Source organism: Protopterus annectens, chromosome 8.part0, assembly GCF_019279795.1.
Source record: "Protopterus annectens isolate FY-2018-M chromosome 8.part0, PAN1.0, whole genome shotgun sequence".
Lineage (NCBI taxonomy): Eukaryota > Metazoa > Chordata > Ceratodontiformes > Protopteridae > Protopterus > Protopterus annectens.
Genome location: NC_056741.1, coordinates 1,606,201,229 through 1,606,217,118, shown reverse-complemented (window position 1 = coordinate 1,606,217,118; position 15,890 = coordinate 1,606,201,229). Strand labels below are relative to the sequence as shown.

General features: G+C 37.5%; 1 protein-coding gene across 5 annotated transcripts in view; it reads left to right on the top strand.

Moving 5' to 3' along the window:
- Positions 1 to 15,890, top strand: part of CADM1 (cell adhesion molecule 1) — a 1,905,513-nt gene that overhangs the window by 1,862,379 nt on the left and 27,244 nt on the right. For all 5 annotated transcript variants that reach the window (XM_044081147.1, XM_044081146.1, XM_044081145.1 and 2 more), the window contains one exon: positions 1,276 to 1,404. In XM_044081147.1, the coding sequence (XP_043937082.1) occupies positions 1,276 to 1,404 (129 nt within the window). The remainder of the gene's footprint in view (positions 1 to 1,275; positions 1,405 to 15,890) is intronic.

Here is a 15,890-nt window from a genome sequence, read left to right as displayed (position 1 = left end):
TGTGTGGGTGGGGTGCTAGTTTGTGGGACCTGCATAGGGTGCAGGTTGAGCCCAGCTACGCTTCTGTTCTGAAGCTGCTCTTTTGTGACATTTTTGAACAAATTAAAGCATCCAATATTTTAGCTTTGAGTTTTACTACAATTTCATATACATGTTTGAACAACTAAATATCTTAACTGCGTATCAAGATTACAGCATACCTTCTCTTGCTACACCATAGTAGCCCTACTTGTATCATCAGTGCAAGTACCTTTATAGTGACAGAACCTGCTGTCTTCTGCACTGTATGATCTCGTTGCAAGTGTGCAGTCTCTACATCTGCAAATTCTGAGCGGTTAAGTCTTACAAGCTTTTATATGCACACATCTGTGATTTAAGTGACTGATTACTATACATACTTGTATAAAGAAACAATATCAGTCACTCTGAGATCAGTTAAAACTTGTGTATGAATACAAGTGTCAGTTCGCTGTTTTGTCAGTTAGTTTCATTTTAACAGCTAGAGGGTGGGAGATGTCAGTTTTGTTAGAATACTCTGTTGCTTTTGAATGGCATTGCTTAGGAAAGTAGAAGAGCTGAAAACAAGATTTTTTTTTTTTTTGCAAAACCACATATAGCAATTTTCTGTAACTTCTCCCTGCTTTGGGCCATACATCAAATTGTGCTTAGCCTAGTGAATTGTATCACCATATAGAAGTGAAGATTACATTTGTTTAGGGAATAGTGCTAGGCTTTCATTATTGGGTGTACAGAGACAATACTGTATCATACCAGGAAGAAATTCTATTTCACAGGAAAAATATTTTTTAAACATTTGTTTAAGCTACATTTTAAAAGTGCACTGTATTCACTGCATAGGTGTATTATAACAGTTGCAGGTACCTGTTGGGATCAGTGTACCTAACCTTATTAGCAGATGACACATAAATACATGCAAGTTTCCATTGCAGTTGTTCCTGTGGCAGCAGAGTCGTTTAACTGTGTAATGTTATGTTGCCTGAGTCTGAAAAAATAGTTTTTGTACATGTCTCAGAATGACATTCTTTTTAGTGCCTAAAACCATTGTTGTCATTACTGTTGTACCAGTTCAGCAAAGAGTAGAGTCTACTGGCCAGTGCAGGTATTACAAAACTGCAAGCACCCAGATAGGGTTCACAGTAAGTATAAATGTTTTACATTTTAAGTGAGCTTTAACACTGTTTGATGGCAGGATGTGAAATGGGTAGACTTTCTGATAAATTCTTGTTGTTGACACTAACTTGCTGGCCTTAACAGACTCTCGAGCAGGAGAAGATGACACCATGAAAGTGGACCACGCAGTAATTGGAGGAGTCGTTGCAGTTGTGGTTTTTGCCATGCTCTGCTTAGTTATCATTCTGGGACGATACTTTGCCAGACACAAAGGTAAGCTCTACATGTGATGCATATTTATAACCAATTCATATTTATTTTGTTCATATTAGGGTGAGATCTTTTTGTAGTAGCTTTAGTTGACCCTTCCTTAACTGGCCAACTGCTTTCAGGGTTGGATATTCCACTGAGATGAGGAGATTTCTTAAAAAGTGAATTTTTACTTTGTAACCCTGGTCTAGGTTAGGACGACATCCTTTCAGCAGTTTCTACTGAGCCATCCTAAACTTCTGGAATTAGGACCATCCTAGCACTTGGAGGTTAGGTCCATCTGTCTTGGCCTGCCTCATGGAATCTTAAACATTGAACATCCCATGAAAACCTCAGTTTGGTCTTCTGTTATGAAACAGTTGCTGGTACAGTGGTACTGTGTAATGGTCATGTATTTTGAAAAATTAATTATTGCTAATTGTAAGGTGGTTTTTTTTTTTTTTTTTTTTTTTTTTTTTTTTGAGAAATGTCGTCTTAGGAAGAGAAACTATTATCTTCTGAGGAGGAGGTGAATGGTACTTTCTCTCTCACTGACCTCTGTCTAATAACACATCCTTACAATATTCTGTTGCACTTCCACATGTCTAATTCTGTAGAGACTATATATGATGTGGGAGACTTTTATCTGTAGATGATCCTTCATCTCCTACCAAAGGAGTCAGACAAGTAAAGAGACTTAGTCAAACCAGACAATCCTTCCTTTGTATTGTACCTTTCAAGATGTTTTAAAAAAAACGTCAGCCATACTCCAGATTTACAAACAGCAGCACATGAAAGAAATGGTAACTCTATAAGACATGAAAGACGCATAAGATATTTATGCTACTTACAAACTTAAACCTACTACAGTAAGATCTTTACAGCTCCTAAAGTTAATCATGTTACAGTTGCCCTTTTCTCATTAGAAGGTCCAGTCTTTAACTCCTTTGTATTTCACTAGGTCTGTTAGATAAACATGGCACAAAGGTGTATACATCCAGTATTTGAGTATTGAGAACTGTAGCTTACATGGCCCTCAGGGCAGCTTACCAGAGCTCTTCTTTAGATCAGAATGTTTGTACAAGATAGCAAATTCTGACATTGCTGATAGACCAGAAAAGCTTACATATATAGCTGGTAACATTGATATAGACAGTTTTAAATGCATTTGTGGTGCTCTAATTTCATGTCCTGGTAGGTCAGCAGCGTCACTGATGGTAATGAAAAATGCATATTTGGAGCAGGGTGGAGCCTTATCCTAAGGATGCAAGATTCCAGCTTTTTGATGCCTCAGTTGCTCCTAACTTGTTAATTTTGGTAACCTGCAGATGTTACTTGTCTAAAAAAAGAAGGAAAAGATCTTTTTAAAAGAATTGTCATCACCCCACCACACATTTTCAAAGGTGATATTATTCTAGTAAAAGACTTGCATGATGGGAGCTACCTGTCAATTAAACTTGTAAACGGAGAGTAGAAATGAAGTCAGTTTTCATTTACGAACTTTGTGGGAAAAATTATTCCTTGATCCTTTGAATGACTGCAAGCTTTATTTTCTTTCCTTTTACCTTTCCATGGAAAATACCACAAGTCTTAGTTAGATATGATTGCTGTAGCTCAGTTCTGTCAGTTTAACCTTTAGTATGTATAACAAATGTTTGAGCCACTGTCTGTGTAAGTCAGGAAACAAAATGTTAACATGCTTCATTGCCTGGTACTTGCCTAATGTAGACCCATTTATAAAATATCTTAATGCAACACATTCTAAAAGTATCACTCATTCAGTGTCTGCAAATGACAATAAGTTGCAAGAAAACTTCTCTTGACTGTCTTTCTTAGGAGAATTCACAGATTTTTTAGTGAATAAAGTGTTTCCTGCCAGTAAAACCACAGATCCAAACTGTGTTGACAGACGTCTGTCAGCAATAAGCTAAAAAGAAAGACCGTTTCTGGAGGACCTTGGGTACATGTTATCCTGGATGCATTTAGTTCCTTATAGAAGGCTGCACATGAGAAAATACTTAGTGGTTCTTCAGGAATGTCTGGAACTAGTCTGCTGATTCACTAGAGAAAGCAATTCATCATCTTCAGCTATTAATGAAAGGAAAAATAATAATAAAGTTGTTTGTGTGGTTGTACCTCCAGGCAAGTTGTCAGAAGTGAGCACATTTCAGCTTCTGACAATGGATCTTTCATTTAATACATGGGGGAAACATGTTAACAATGCATTAGTCTGTGTCAGCTAGTCTCAACAAGAAAAGTTTCAGCATATCAGCATGAAGTAAATGACAAGTGGTCTGTAGGGTTTTTTTTAAGATAGTTTACATCCAGGTCTTTATCAGATCAGTACAGAGAACACAGCGGTCTGTGGTATGTGAATAATCATGAAGGATACACACCTTTTGAACTTTCAAGGGGGCATTATGGATTTGGGACTGGGCTGTACAGCAGAACATGCAGCTGTTGTCAGTGCTTTTCCTAGCTTTGTAAATCAAGCTTAACAGCTTCCTTAAGCAAGAAGTTAGCACTAGGTCATGAAAGGAAGTTGGATTTTCAAGATTTGTTAAGACATTTCATAGAGATGATGGCATGCTAAAATGGATCTCTTTGCCATATATATCAGTAGGCACCTCAAAGCTTTCAGCTTCCATATTCTTAATGAAATAGTTTGGAAAAAGAACACTTTTCATCTGGACTCTGACATTGTTATATACTCCTTCCAATTCATGTAATGCAGAAGGGTATTGCTGAATGCATAGTAATGCAAAGGTAACCTCACTATAATTATTACTCAACTAAGACTTCCTAATGAATCTTGCTACTTTTCATTCGTGGCCTTTACCTCAGTATAAGTTGTGTGGAAGCAAAGTGCAAGGGCACTGGTGGGTGGTCAGGCAGTCCATGGGGCCCCTAAACAATGCATTATTGTGGCAGTTAAAAGCATACATAAAGCAAACATGGTGTCTTGTACCATCCGTGCAAGATCTATAAAGATCAGACTAATCAGCACCATAGTGGCTACATCCACTTACTGTGATTGTGCCTAAAGAAATTCTTGCTAGAGATGTTCATTTTCATATTTTCATTATGTCGCTAAAGGAAGTGGATAATTTGAGGACTAAAGGTAGCTCAGTAAGTGTCATGCACCTGTGGCAGCTCCATTCATGTTCATGCCAGTATATTCTCTAACATACAGTCTTGAGTTGCAAGACATACAATCCCTAATCCAGATCCATGTGGGGGGACAGCATCACCATACCTGGCCAAAGTAGACTTTCATTTCTGTTAAAATATTCAGATCCAAGTTGGCAGGCAAATTGCATCCTCCTTATTTTAAAGCTTTATTTTCTTGGCACATCAACTTTCTAGGTCTAGGGATTATTGAGCATCCATCTGACTTCCTTCAAACAGCACTTAATATTGCTCACAAATGATGCATTAAAAATAAAATGCTGCATTATGGAATTTGGCAAGCAAAACAATCAGTTTTATTTACTATTGTTGAACAGCAACTGAGTTGACAAGATTGTAAAGGGCATCGGACTCCTAGTAAACGATGGCCAATCACTCTACCCATAATAGTCACTCCATCTGCAAAACCTGTGGAGTTAGGCAGTTGATCCTCAGTGGCACTGAGTGATGCATGATCCTGTTTGTACATATTGTATCAGACCAGTGCTGTGTACCCTCTGATGTGTAGAATACTCGTACACCATCTGGTGGGTGGTGGCTTGTGTTATAACTAAATACTGTAGCAGTTCTCTCTCCCCTCTGTACCTTAGCTCATTCATAAAGGAGAGCTGTTCCTGACATATGGAGCGTTAATTTTCCCCTTGCTCTCTGAACTTTTGACCAAAAACCCCATAGTGAACTGAACAAAAGAGCACATTTAGCCTCCATAAAAATTATCATCTGTACCATGGAAAGTGTCAGTTTTACATTTCAGACAGTAAAATGCACATGCAATAAACTGCCCCCATTATTTAAACTCACTCATCACTTTATACTTTCAAGAAGGTATTTGCTTCCAAGCTCTGAAGACCCCAAGTTCAGTTAGTAACATGTAGGTTGAGGGTGACAAGCTGGGGAGGATGAGCAGTAAATGCTAGCCCACTCATTTTGGTTGGGATGGATTCCAGGCTAATGGAGCCGGAGGAGTGATACCGTGAACACAAGGCAGGCAATCTCTCAGCAGTAGGGATGGCTGGAAGTCATGATGTGTGTGTTGCTGCATATGGCATAATAGCATCAGCAATTTAGGGATTATTTCCCCCTTAGCACTCTAAAATCTCCAGTCTGGCTGCAGTATAATGGGCCATCTTTTTGACTGTTGCCTTTTAAAGGGCAGCCTCACACTGAAGGTATCAAAGACCAGTATGTCCTTAAAGATGGAGTGTCCACCATTTCAGATGTGGATGTAAGGGTTCTTCCACTCTTATTAGAAGGGATAATTGATCTGTACGGGAGGTATTGGACAGAAATTATCAGCAAAGGTAGAGATGTTTAAAAAAGAAAAGCAAAAGGATGACTGTAAGGGCACCCGCATTTTCCAACGTAGGATTTGGGGCATCAAGTTCTTTGATGGCCAGTAGGCCTTCAACCTTTTCACCAAACTTATTCACCTAGGACAATATTTACAAAATGTTATCATATGGTCTTCCAATGAGTAAGGTGGACAAAGGCCTGGCCAGCCTATGAAAGTGCGTAATGCACTTGCTTAATGTAGAAGTGTGTATTTCGACTGCCCACACACTAGCAAAGATCATGACACCACTGGAACAGCGCAATCCTTTCAGGTGCACCCCTAGCCTGTCTGATGTACTCTCCCCATAACTGGTTCTACAAAGGAAAATTGTTTTTAAGTTTCTGGTTTTGAGTGCAGGATCATCTGAAAGCTGCATGGCTATGATAACAGCTTCATAAGGCATACTGTCAAGTAAATTTGGTAACTTGTTTGATTGGTATCACAAACAAGGGAATATGTGGAGCACTTCAAGAACCTCTTCTAGGTAACCACCTTCAGATAATCATGTTAGTTTAGTCAACCCAAGTATGCTTGCACCTGTCCTTTATGGAATAGGACTAGAGCAAAAGGGATTCAACCTCTGATGTTTAGCTTAAGGACAGTACCTTAGGAATACATTAAACCCCTTCTCCAAGTTACTGTACCATATCACTGTTGGAAAATGTATCTGCCTGAAGTAGGAGGACAGGCCACAGCCTTCCATTTTACCCCCACAGTGTCAAAGGATAGTCTGGTACCTGTTGAGCTACAGGTAGTGACAAAGAGAGTATCTTTCTTTTTATCAGCCAAGTATTGGCTCCATCCTTCTCTTGTCATGTCAGCTGTGGTTGTCTGTTTTGTGTTTTTACCAAGGTGATGTCTGGTTCCTTGATTAACTGTCATCTGTCAGTGGCATGAACATGTAGACTTGTTGCCATCTGTAGCTAGTGGGACCCTCGTGGCATGGTGGTGACTTACTGACTTGAGCATGTTGATTATAGTTGGTTGTGTAATTTAATTGCTGGCTCAGTTTTAGCTACAACCTGGCCCAGCCCTGTAGCAAAGTATTGTACAGAAAGCAGGTAAGACAAAAGGAAAGCCTTCTACAAACACAAATAATTTTGACTTGTTGAATTGAAATGGGTATGCAGTCAGAGCAGTTAAAGTATACATTTTTGAAATGTTACTGAAAAGTCAGTAATTTTCCTCAACACTCAAGTAGATGTTCACAACAACCTATGCATCATAATTGTTTTGTAAACCAGATAAATACAGTAAGTGTGTACTGAGTATACAATAACATAGTGTACAATGAAGGTATGTAGAACTGTAGATTATATGTCCTGAATTACTAGTAAAAATGATGGAAAAGAGTATAGTGGTTGTTAACTTATTAAAATAACTTCAGTGTGTGGCTGTTCAACTGTAAGTAAGAATAATGTAAATCCTTATAATTACAAATGGAACTCTGTTAACATCTGTATTATTACATGGTTATCTCCTCTAGTAGTTGGTGTTTTCCTAAATATGAAGTAAAGACAAGTGTTTTTTTTTTTTTTTAATCTTTGAGAACCCAGTTAGACTGTATAAGTTCTGTAGACCAATGCTTCAGAAAACCATTTGTTTGGGGGGGTGGGAGGTTGGTGTAATGGTTAAGGTGCTTACCTTAAAAACACAAGGTGCAGGGTTTAATTCTCACATGGGGTAATTAGCTAGGCTTAAAATGGCGCCCCGAGGACAGTTAGCATAGTACTAATCTATGAATCTATGAAAAAGAAACCGCATTTATGGAAACATGTGGCCACTGGATTTATAGCTTCCTCTTTTCCCCAGAAAAGCTAACCTTTGTACTTCAGAGACTTAACTCTATGTGTAGATCTAGAGATGTGTTGGAATTCATTCATTCACTTGCCTTTAATTGTGACTTGAAGAGAACCACACTTTTTCAGTCTTGGTCACTTCTGACTTTCTATCCAGAAGTCCTGCATCAGTTTTTTTTTTTTTTTTTTTTTTAAATGCAGTTGCTTAACTCCTATACAGATTGTTTTCATCACCGTGGGTTGTCCTTTTTGATATTTGAAGGTATTTGTTCTGTCCATGGCTTCATGATCTGACCTTCATTTATTCCTCGTCACTGAGTCTCTTGGATCACTGTAGCTGTCTAATATTTATGTTTGATATGTACCTTCTTTGTATCACTGAGTCTCGTATACTAATACTTGTCTGCTCCTCTGCTTCCTCTATTCAGTAAGAAAATTGCTTTCATACTGTGTGGGTTAGTATTTCTACTGGTAAACGTATTGCTGTGAGCAGGAAAAGAGCTTGTTTTCATAATGGAATAAATTCTATGCACACTTGACTTCAGTCTAACCCTGCTCTGTCATTATTTTTGTAACTGTTAGTAATTTACAGGTATCCCATGTATTGTAGGTAATTATGCTGTGTTGCTTTCAAGTTTTTAGTTTGTTATAAAGGAGCATGTCAGATGCATTTAGTTTTGTAATATGACACATTCATATGCAATGTATCTAGTATACAACTTTTACTGTAGAGCTGTTCTTCTTCAACCACGCGGAAAATGGGCTATTCCCACTCATTCACTGTCAAATATGTGATTTATCTTTGCTTGTAACTGTACCATTATATGCATTGTGTAGTAAGTCCCTGTATCCCTTTTACTGCTTCATATTTCATTGTCATCTAATAATCGGCAGTAGTCTTGGATATTTTCATATCTTTTTGTTTTACTGATTTGCTAAGTATATCAACTACATTTGCTGGCTTGTAAAGTTTCTGTTCACTACATTATTTTTTGTGTGCTTGCAGTTTTTAGTTTGCTGCACATTTATTTACTGTAATAGTATATATTAATGAATGATGCGTAAAACTATTTGTTATTGAACTTTGGATAAGATCGTGGTTGAAAGAGGACCATTTTGGATCAGCCTATTTACTTGGTTACCATGCAACAAATAAGTTTTAAGATGTTGATTTCTTGCGCTTGGATGTGAATGGCAAAATTCATGAGATGGTTAAGTGTGCAAGCCCTGGTTCTAGGCCTAGTATCATTTGCAGCCACTTACTTTGCTGCTACACCATCCATTTATGCTGCACTTGCAGAACCTCTTCACTTGTGCTGCTGCTGCCTGCCTGTGGTTGAAAGACTGTTATATAGATGATGGTAGAGAATTCCGCACCACCAAACCTTCCCAGAAAAAGACGGTGTCTTCAGCAAATTTGAGTAGCTGTCTTCTTTGGTAGAGAGAGAGAATGCCCTGATTGTTACCCAGATGAACTGAGGTTGAGAATCTGCTGAGGAAGGATGGGAGTGACTGGCTGATGCTGACTCACCTTTTCTGGGATAAAGGAGTGATCCTGGTGTGCAAGTCAAGCAGCAAATGACAAAAACAGCAGAGGACTTTAGCTTAGTATTACCCAGCCACTTATAGTACTTCTGTTTAGCAGCGCATGTGTGTTGGGGGACTACCCTTGTCCAAGCAGGGTGTAATAGTTCCTCATGGTTATTGGCATCTCTGCCAGCCACCCAGGAGGTGGGGTTAGGACTGTTTGAAATGCCTTCACTGCCTGAATCAGTAGATGAAGGTGAGGGTACTTTCGTGGCTGAGCAGAAGACTACCATCTGTTCAACTCTTAAGTGCATGCTGGAAATACCCAGTACATGGAAAACTGGTCTCTGGGACAGTGGTAGAGGGATTAATGGTGGTGGGGGGTGCCTAAACAAAAAAAAAAAAATAGAAACATTTTCTTTCAGTAGGTGAATTCTAAGTCTTATCCATGGAAAGCCAAAACATCTAAACTTTTTGAAACAAATTTAAAGCTATGATGAATAAAGCAATAGAAACTGTATGTTCCACATTGAGACTAAGATCCCAAAAATGGGTAACATATCATACTCTTAACCTAATAATCAAAAAGAAGGAAGTAAAGCCAACAGATGAGACTTGGACAAAGCCATAAAAAGGACTAAGACTAATGATAGGTTCATAGGTAGATAGTAGGCTAGGAAACTGAGTTTAAAAAAATGATGTATGCAGATTTTCTACCATGCCAGTTTGTAGCTGAAAGCTCTCACAGCAAGCAACACTCTCAGTTCCATTCTCAAGAGCACTGCATGCAAAAGACAGAGTAGTGCCATACACACTTGGAGAAACTCCTGAACTGTGCACCACTAGCAGACTTGAGTGATTTAATTGGTAGGGGGGATTTTACATATATAGTCACATCTGTGGCAATGAAATTAATATAATCAGGTCAAACAGATATGGGGAGCCTGAAACCACACCAAAAGCATGGAGAAATTCAGTTATCATGCCACTTCATAAAAAGAGCGACAGTCTAGGTCATCAAAACTGTAGAGGCTTTAGTCTTCAAAATAGCTAGTAAAGTTTTCATGCCATCTATGCAGACCAGATTAGCTGAGAACAGAGAATACTGATTCAGAGTACCAAACTGTCTTTAGGCATGGCTGCGGACAATGTTTGTTCTAAGACGATTGAAAAAAAAAAAAAAAGACTATGAAAAGCAAGCAGCAACCATGATTTTTGTTGACTTGGTTCTTTTGTCTAATAGTATGGCTAGAAAATCATTGTGGAATGCACTCCACAAAGGATTGCCAAATAAGTTGATGAGTATAAAGAAGATTTATCTTGGCAATCGTAGTCAAATCAAAATGTATTCACAACTGTCATGGCCATTTACAGATAAGACTGGGAAATGTCTCATGTTATGCATACCCTCATCATAGCTATCTAATGTAGCAATTGTTTGTGGTCTTCAAAACAGCTTGGCAAATTTTAATGGCATCTAGACTTTCATGGATTTCCGCCTCAAGTGATTTAGCCTCTACTCAGTACCAATAATGCATAAGCTCAATAAATGTTATTTTCCTTGTAGAAAATTGTCTGATTTGGGTTTAAAAAAATCTGTCCATCCGAAAGAAAATTCATCTCAAACCAGTATGTAGAAACTTCAGCAGGTGTTAAGTAATGAACCAGAAGGAAAATACAAACCTTTGAAGTGTCTTGGATATCACATACACCTAAACAAAATACATGATGAAACTGACATCTCAGATCATATAACCACAGTGTTTAGAAATGTTAAAATATTTAAGGAAATAAGAATTTGAATATAACAAAAACCAAGCCAAATGGCTCAAAAACTTGTAAACAGTAATAATAAAAAAGTGAACCACCATGGCAGTATTTGCGTGAAACACTAATTATTTAATATTAAAAACTGTCAAAGTAAAACCAACTAAGCACTTTCGCCAAGAAACATGAATTGGCTTCATCAGAGTCACTCAATTATGACACAACTTCCTTTATATACTCTACTTGAGCAACTATTCATGATTTTGCTTGCATCAGTGAAATTACCCTGACTAAATTTAAAGGCATACTTCCTCTGAGTATGTAATGTACACAATAACAAGCTGTAAACCACAATAAGTACATTCAAGATAAAAATATTAGTAATAGTACTAATGATGAACATAATATAAAACATACTAAAAATAAACTTAAAAATTCAAAACATAGTTGATCTGTTTGTTGCTGTCCGATAAGTGTTTTCACAGTACACTTAAAATTAAACCTCTGCTGCCATTTGCTTCAAAAAAGGAGCTATTGAATAATCATTTAAACCTGGCTTGCAACAAGAATTTAGTCTCAGTTGCCATTTAGTTTCTCTGGCTTTTCTAATTCATCATCCCCCACCTCTAGAGTCACTCTGTACTCTATCACTGACAAAGAATAAAAATCTCTTATAATTGGGACATTCTAGTGTGAGAACATATAAAGCATTGTTCATTTTTTTATTTTTAATGTATCTAAGGTGCTCAGTAATGCAATCTTGTCGCCTTCTTTTGGTCTTGCCTATGTAGAAACCAGGGCATGATAAGCATGTAGCTAAATAAACCAACATAGCGGTGCTGCAGTTGCACCTGCCCGGGCATCCTATAGTGCATTCAAAACTTCCTATAAAGACATTCGTACCATCATTTATATTTTTACAGGTCTTGCAAGCAACACATTTGTACATCAATGACCTGTGCTTGCCTTGTTTTCTGTTGTCACTTTCAAGAATATTCTTTGTATTATGCCCTCAACTGTACACAACCTTAGGTTTATGCCCCAACTTTTCCTTCATTTCTTTGTCAAAATGAGTTTCCCATATATTATTAACACTTGATACCAAGTTTGATGCTTCTGTATTGTATTGTAATACCAGAACATTGGTGTCTAGCTTGGCTGTGTTGGTTCTATTAATATTTAGACCTGCTTTCAAAATAGGCTTAAATGTAGTATTTATTTTAAGTATAACTTCTCTCTTCACTTTCAGCAGAAGACTTAAGGGGTAGCCTCTATTTAGGAACATTGCAATGAATGTTTAGATCTCTTTTTTTTAAATGTTTCATTGCTACTAATGAGCCTAGATAACCTTACCATTTGGTCTTTTATTATACCTTTCCTCTGATGGAAGGCAACTGTTGTAGTGCAGTAACATATTGGAAAGTTTCCTTTCTATGGATGCTACTGGCCAAGGTCTCCTCAGCAATGCCCTTAGCCAACTCAATATCTAAAAATTCTATCTTGTCACAGTGCCATTTATATGTGAACTCAAGGAAAGTGGTTGTGCCATTGATGTATTTTACGAAATCGTTCATCACATGTTTCTCTCCTCACATCCAGAAGCCTCACGTACAACAATACATTGGCCATAAAGGCAGATGAAAATCATATTTTCTCTCCCATTCTAGGAGAACCAGTTTCACAAAGTTAGGGGCACATTTGGCCTCCATAACCACTTCTGCTTCCTGATAGAATTCACCTTCAAAAATCATGAAATTGTTAGTCAAGACCACTTCCATGAGTCCAACTAATAAATTGACATTGGATGGATCTAATGATTTGCTACTCATCAAACTTTTCCTGAAGAAATCTAACCCTTAATTGTGGGGGATTATTGAGAACAAGCTGAACACGTCCACAGTTAGGAAACAAAAATCCAAGTTCTATGTATTTATTTGTCTTAATTCCAAACAGTGCCATGAGTCTTTGAGTATATGCTGTGCCTCACTTACCACAAAACTTGCCCATTTATCTATATATGTTGCTATTGGTTTGGTTTTAGATTTAGCAGACCGAGGTTCTAAAACTGAACCTGTGATAATATAGAATTTTTAGATATTGAGTCGACTAATGACATTGCTGGGGGCACCTTGGCCAGTAGCATCCACAGAAAGGAAACCTATTCCAATATGTTACTGCACTACAACAGCTGCCACCCCTTCCATCAGAGGTGGGGTATAATAAAAGGCCAAATGGTCAGGTTATCTAGGCTCATTAGTAGCAATGAAACATTAAAAAAAGATCTACGCATTACTTGTAATGTTTCTAAATAGAGGCTACCCTTCAAGTCTTCTGCTGAAAGTGAAGAGAGAAGCTATGCTTAAAAGAAATACTACATTTAAGCCTATTTTGAAAGCAGGCCTAAATATTAATAGAACCAACACAGCCAAGCTAGACACCAATGTTCTGGTATTACAATACAATACACAAAGTATAAATAATAGATGGGAAACTCATTTTGACAAAGAAATGAAGGAAAGTTGGGGCATAAACCTAAGTTTGTGTACAGTAGAGGGCATAATATAAAGAATATTCTTTAAAGTATCAACAGAAAAGGCAAGCACAGGTCATTGATGTACAAATGTGGTGCTTGTAAGACCTGTAAAAATATAAATGATGGTACGAATGTCTTTATAGGAAGTTTTGAACGTACTATAGAATGTCCGGGCAGGTGCAACTGCAGCACCACTATGGTGGTTTATTTAGCTACATGCTTATCATGCCCTGGTTTCTACGTAGGCAAGACCAAAAGAAGGCAACGGGATTGCATTACTGAGCACCTTAGAGACGTTAAAAATAAAAAAATGAACAATGCTTTATATGTCCACACTCTAGAATGTCCCAATTATAAGAAATTTTTATTCTTTGTCAGTGATAGAGTACAGAGTGACTCTAGAGGTGGGGGATGATGAAGTAGAAGCCAGAGAAACTAAGTGGCAACTGAGACTAAATGCTTGTTGCAAGCCAGGTTTAAATGATTATTGTTCAATAGCTCCCTTTTTGAAGCAAAGGGCAGCAGAGGTTTAATTTTAAGTGTACTGTGAAAGCACTTATCTGACTGCAACAAACAGATCAACTATGTTTTGAATTTATAAGTTTATTTTTAAGTATGTTTTATATAATTATGTTCATTATTAGTACTATTACTAATATTTTTATGTTGAATGTACTTATTGTGGTTTATAGCATGTTATTGTGTACATTACATATTCAGGGGAAGTATGCTTTTAAGTTTAGTAAGGGTAATTTCATTGATGCAAGCAAAATCATGAATAGCTGCTTAAGTAATTAGAGTATATAAAGGAAGTTGCATCATAATTGAGTGACTCTGATGAAGCCAATTCATGTTTCTTGGCGAAAATGCTTAGATGGTTTTACTTTGACAGTTTTTAATGTTAAATAAACTAGTGTTTCACGCAAATACTGCCTTGGTGGCTCGCTTTTTTATTTTATTACTGTTTACAAGAATTTGAACATGTCAAGTCTACCATGAAGTCAGTTCTACTTCATGTAGAAGACACTTGGACTTTTGTGGAAACAAGCATCAAAAAACTTGGAATCTTTTCAAATGTGCCATTTCAGAGCAATTCTAAACAGTCTAAAAGGTCAGCAAATAATTATATAAGGGCAGTGTGTAATCCGCTTGCTGTAGAAGAACACACCAACTTCATGCAAGAAGTACAGTTTGTGAAGGTTTTGGCACGATGCGTATGAATACATAGTACCTACTTGTAAGGTGGCTCACATGTGCAAACACTGAAACTTGGAATGTTACAAAAACTGTGGCAAAGAAATTGTTGTTTAATTAGGTTGAGGAATACTTATGCCCCTACAACTGACAGCTTCTGATGCAGTGGCCAAAAGCAGGACTGAGCACTGCTCCATTGTTTGTGATGCTATCCTGTAGAGCAGCAGAGATGTCTATCCCTTATTGATGCGTGTACCACCAGTGTACCAAATGAATAAGATGAACATCTGTGTTTAACCACACATCCCTCCAAAAAGTTCTTGAAGTTTTTTATATATTTATGAATAATTAGGTTTTGGTTATTAACTGAATTGCTTCCTGTTATAATAATATAGCTGACGTTGGTCTGCAATTTTAGTGATACTGAATGTTTTGTAAAGAATAATGGGGGGGACGACACATTTTTGTATTATCTGTAGAGAAGCAGGAACAGTGAACACTGTGGAGATGATCATTGCTCTGTGACTGAGAAAAATCAGTTTTCCTTCAAACAGATGCAGAAAGCTTGACCTTTTAATGTCAGTTCTGCTCTATCCTCTACACTAAACAAAGCACTGATTCAAAAGAAAGCTGCATAAACTATATAAAGGACTTGCATTCTTCACATTCCATAACCCATGTTACTGTACCTCTCAAGGCCAGTAGAATATAAACTGCTTAAGCTAAAAAGAAGCAATGAAAATTTGTAAAAGTAAGTTGACTTCTGGGAGTCAAGTTGCCCGAATGCTGTACAGAACTGTATTGCTCATAAGTAAATATTTTACTTTCAGCTTCAGAGGTTTTGACATCGTAATGCCATTCTGTTTTACCTGTGGGCAGCTTTTAGTTGGCGTGCTATAGAGTGAAATTGGATGGTAGCTGCTGCTTGAAAGCCTCAATGTGATATGACTGATTTATGCAATGATTTTCAGTCATTTTTGTAAAGCTCTTGCATAATTGGAAGATCACTGCCTGTTGTAGTGTTGCTATTCACAAATCTTTCCATTTTAGTCTAATGCCAGATTGGTATGACAGATGTGTTTTCAGATTGTGTGTCAGCTTAACTACTTCAGCAGCTGAAAAATCCTCATAAGTAAGGCCCCTTCTCTGCTGATGACCTTTCTAGCAT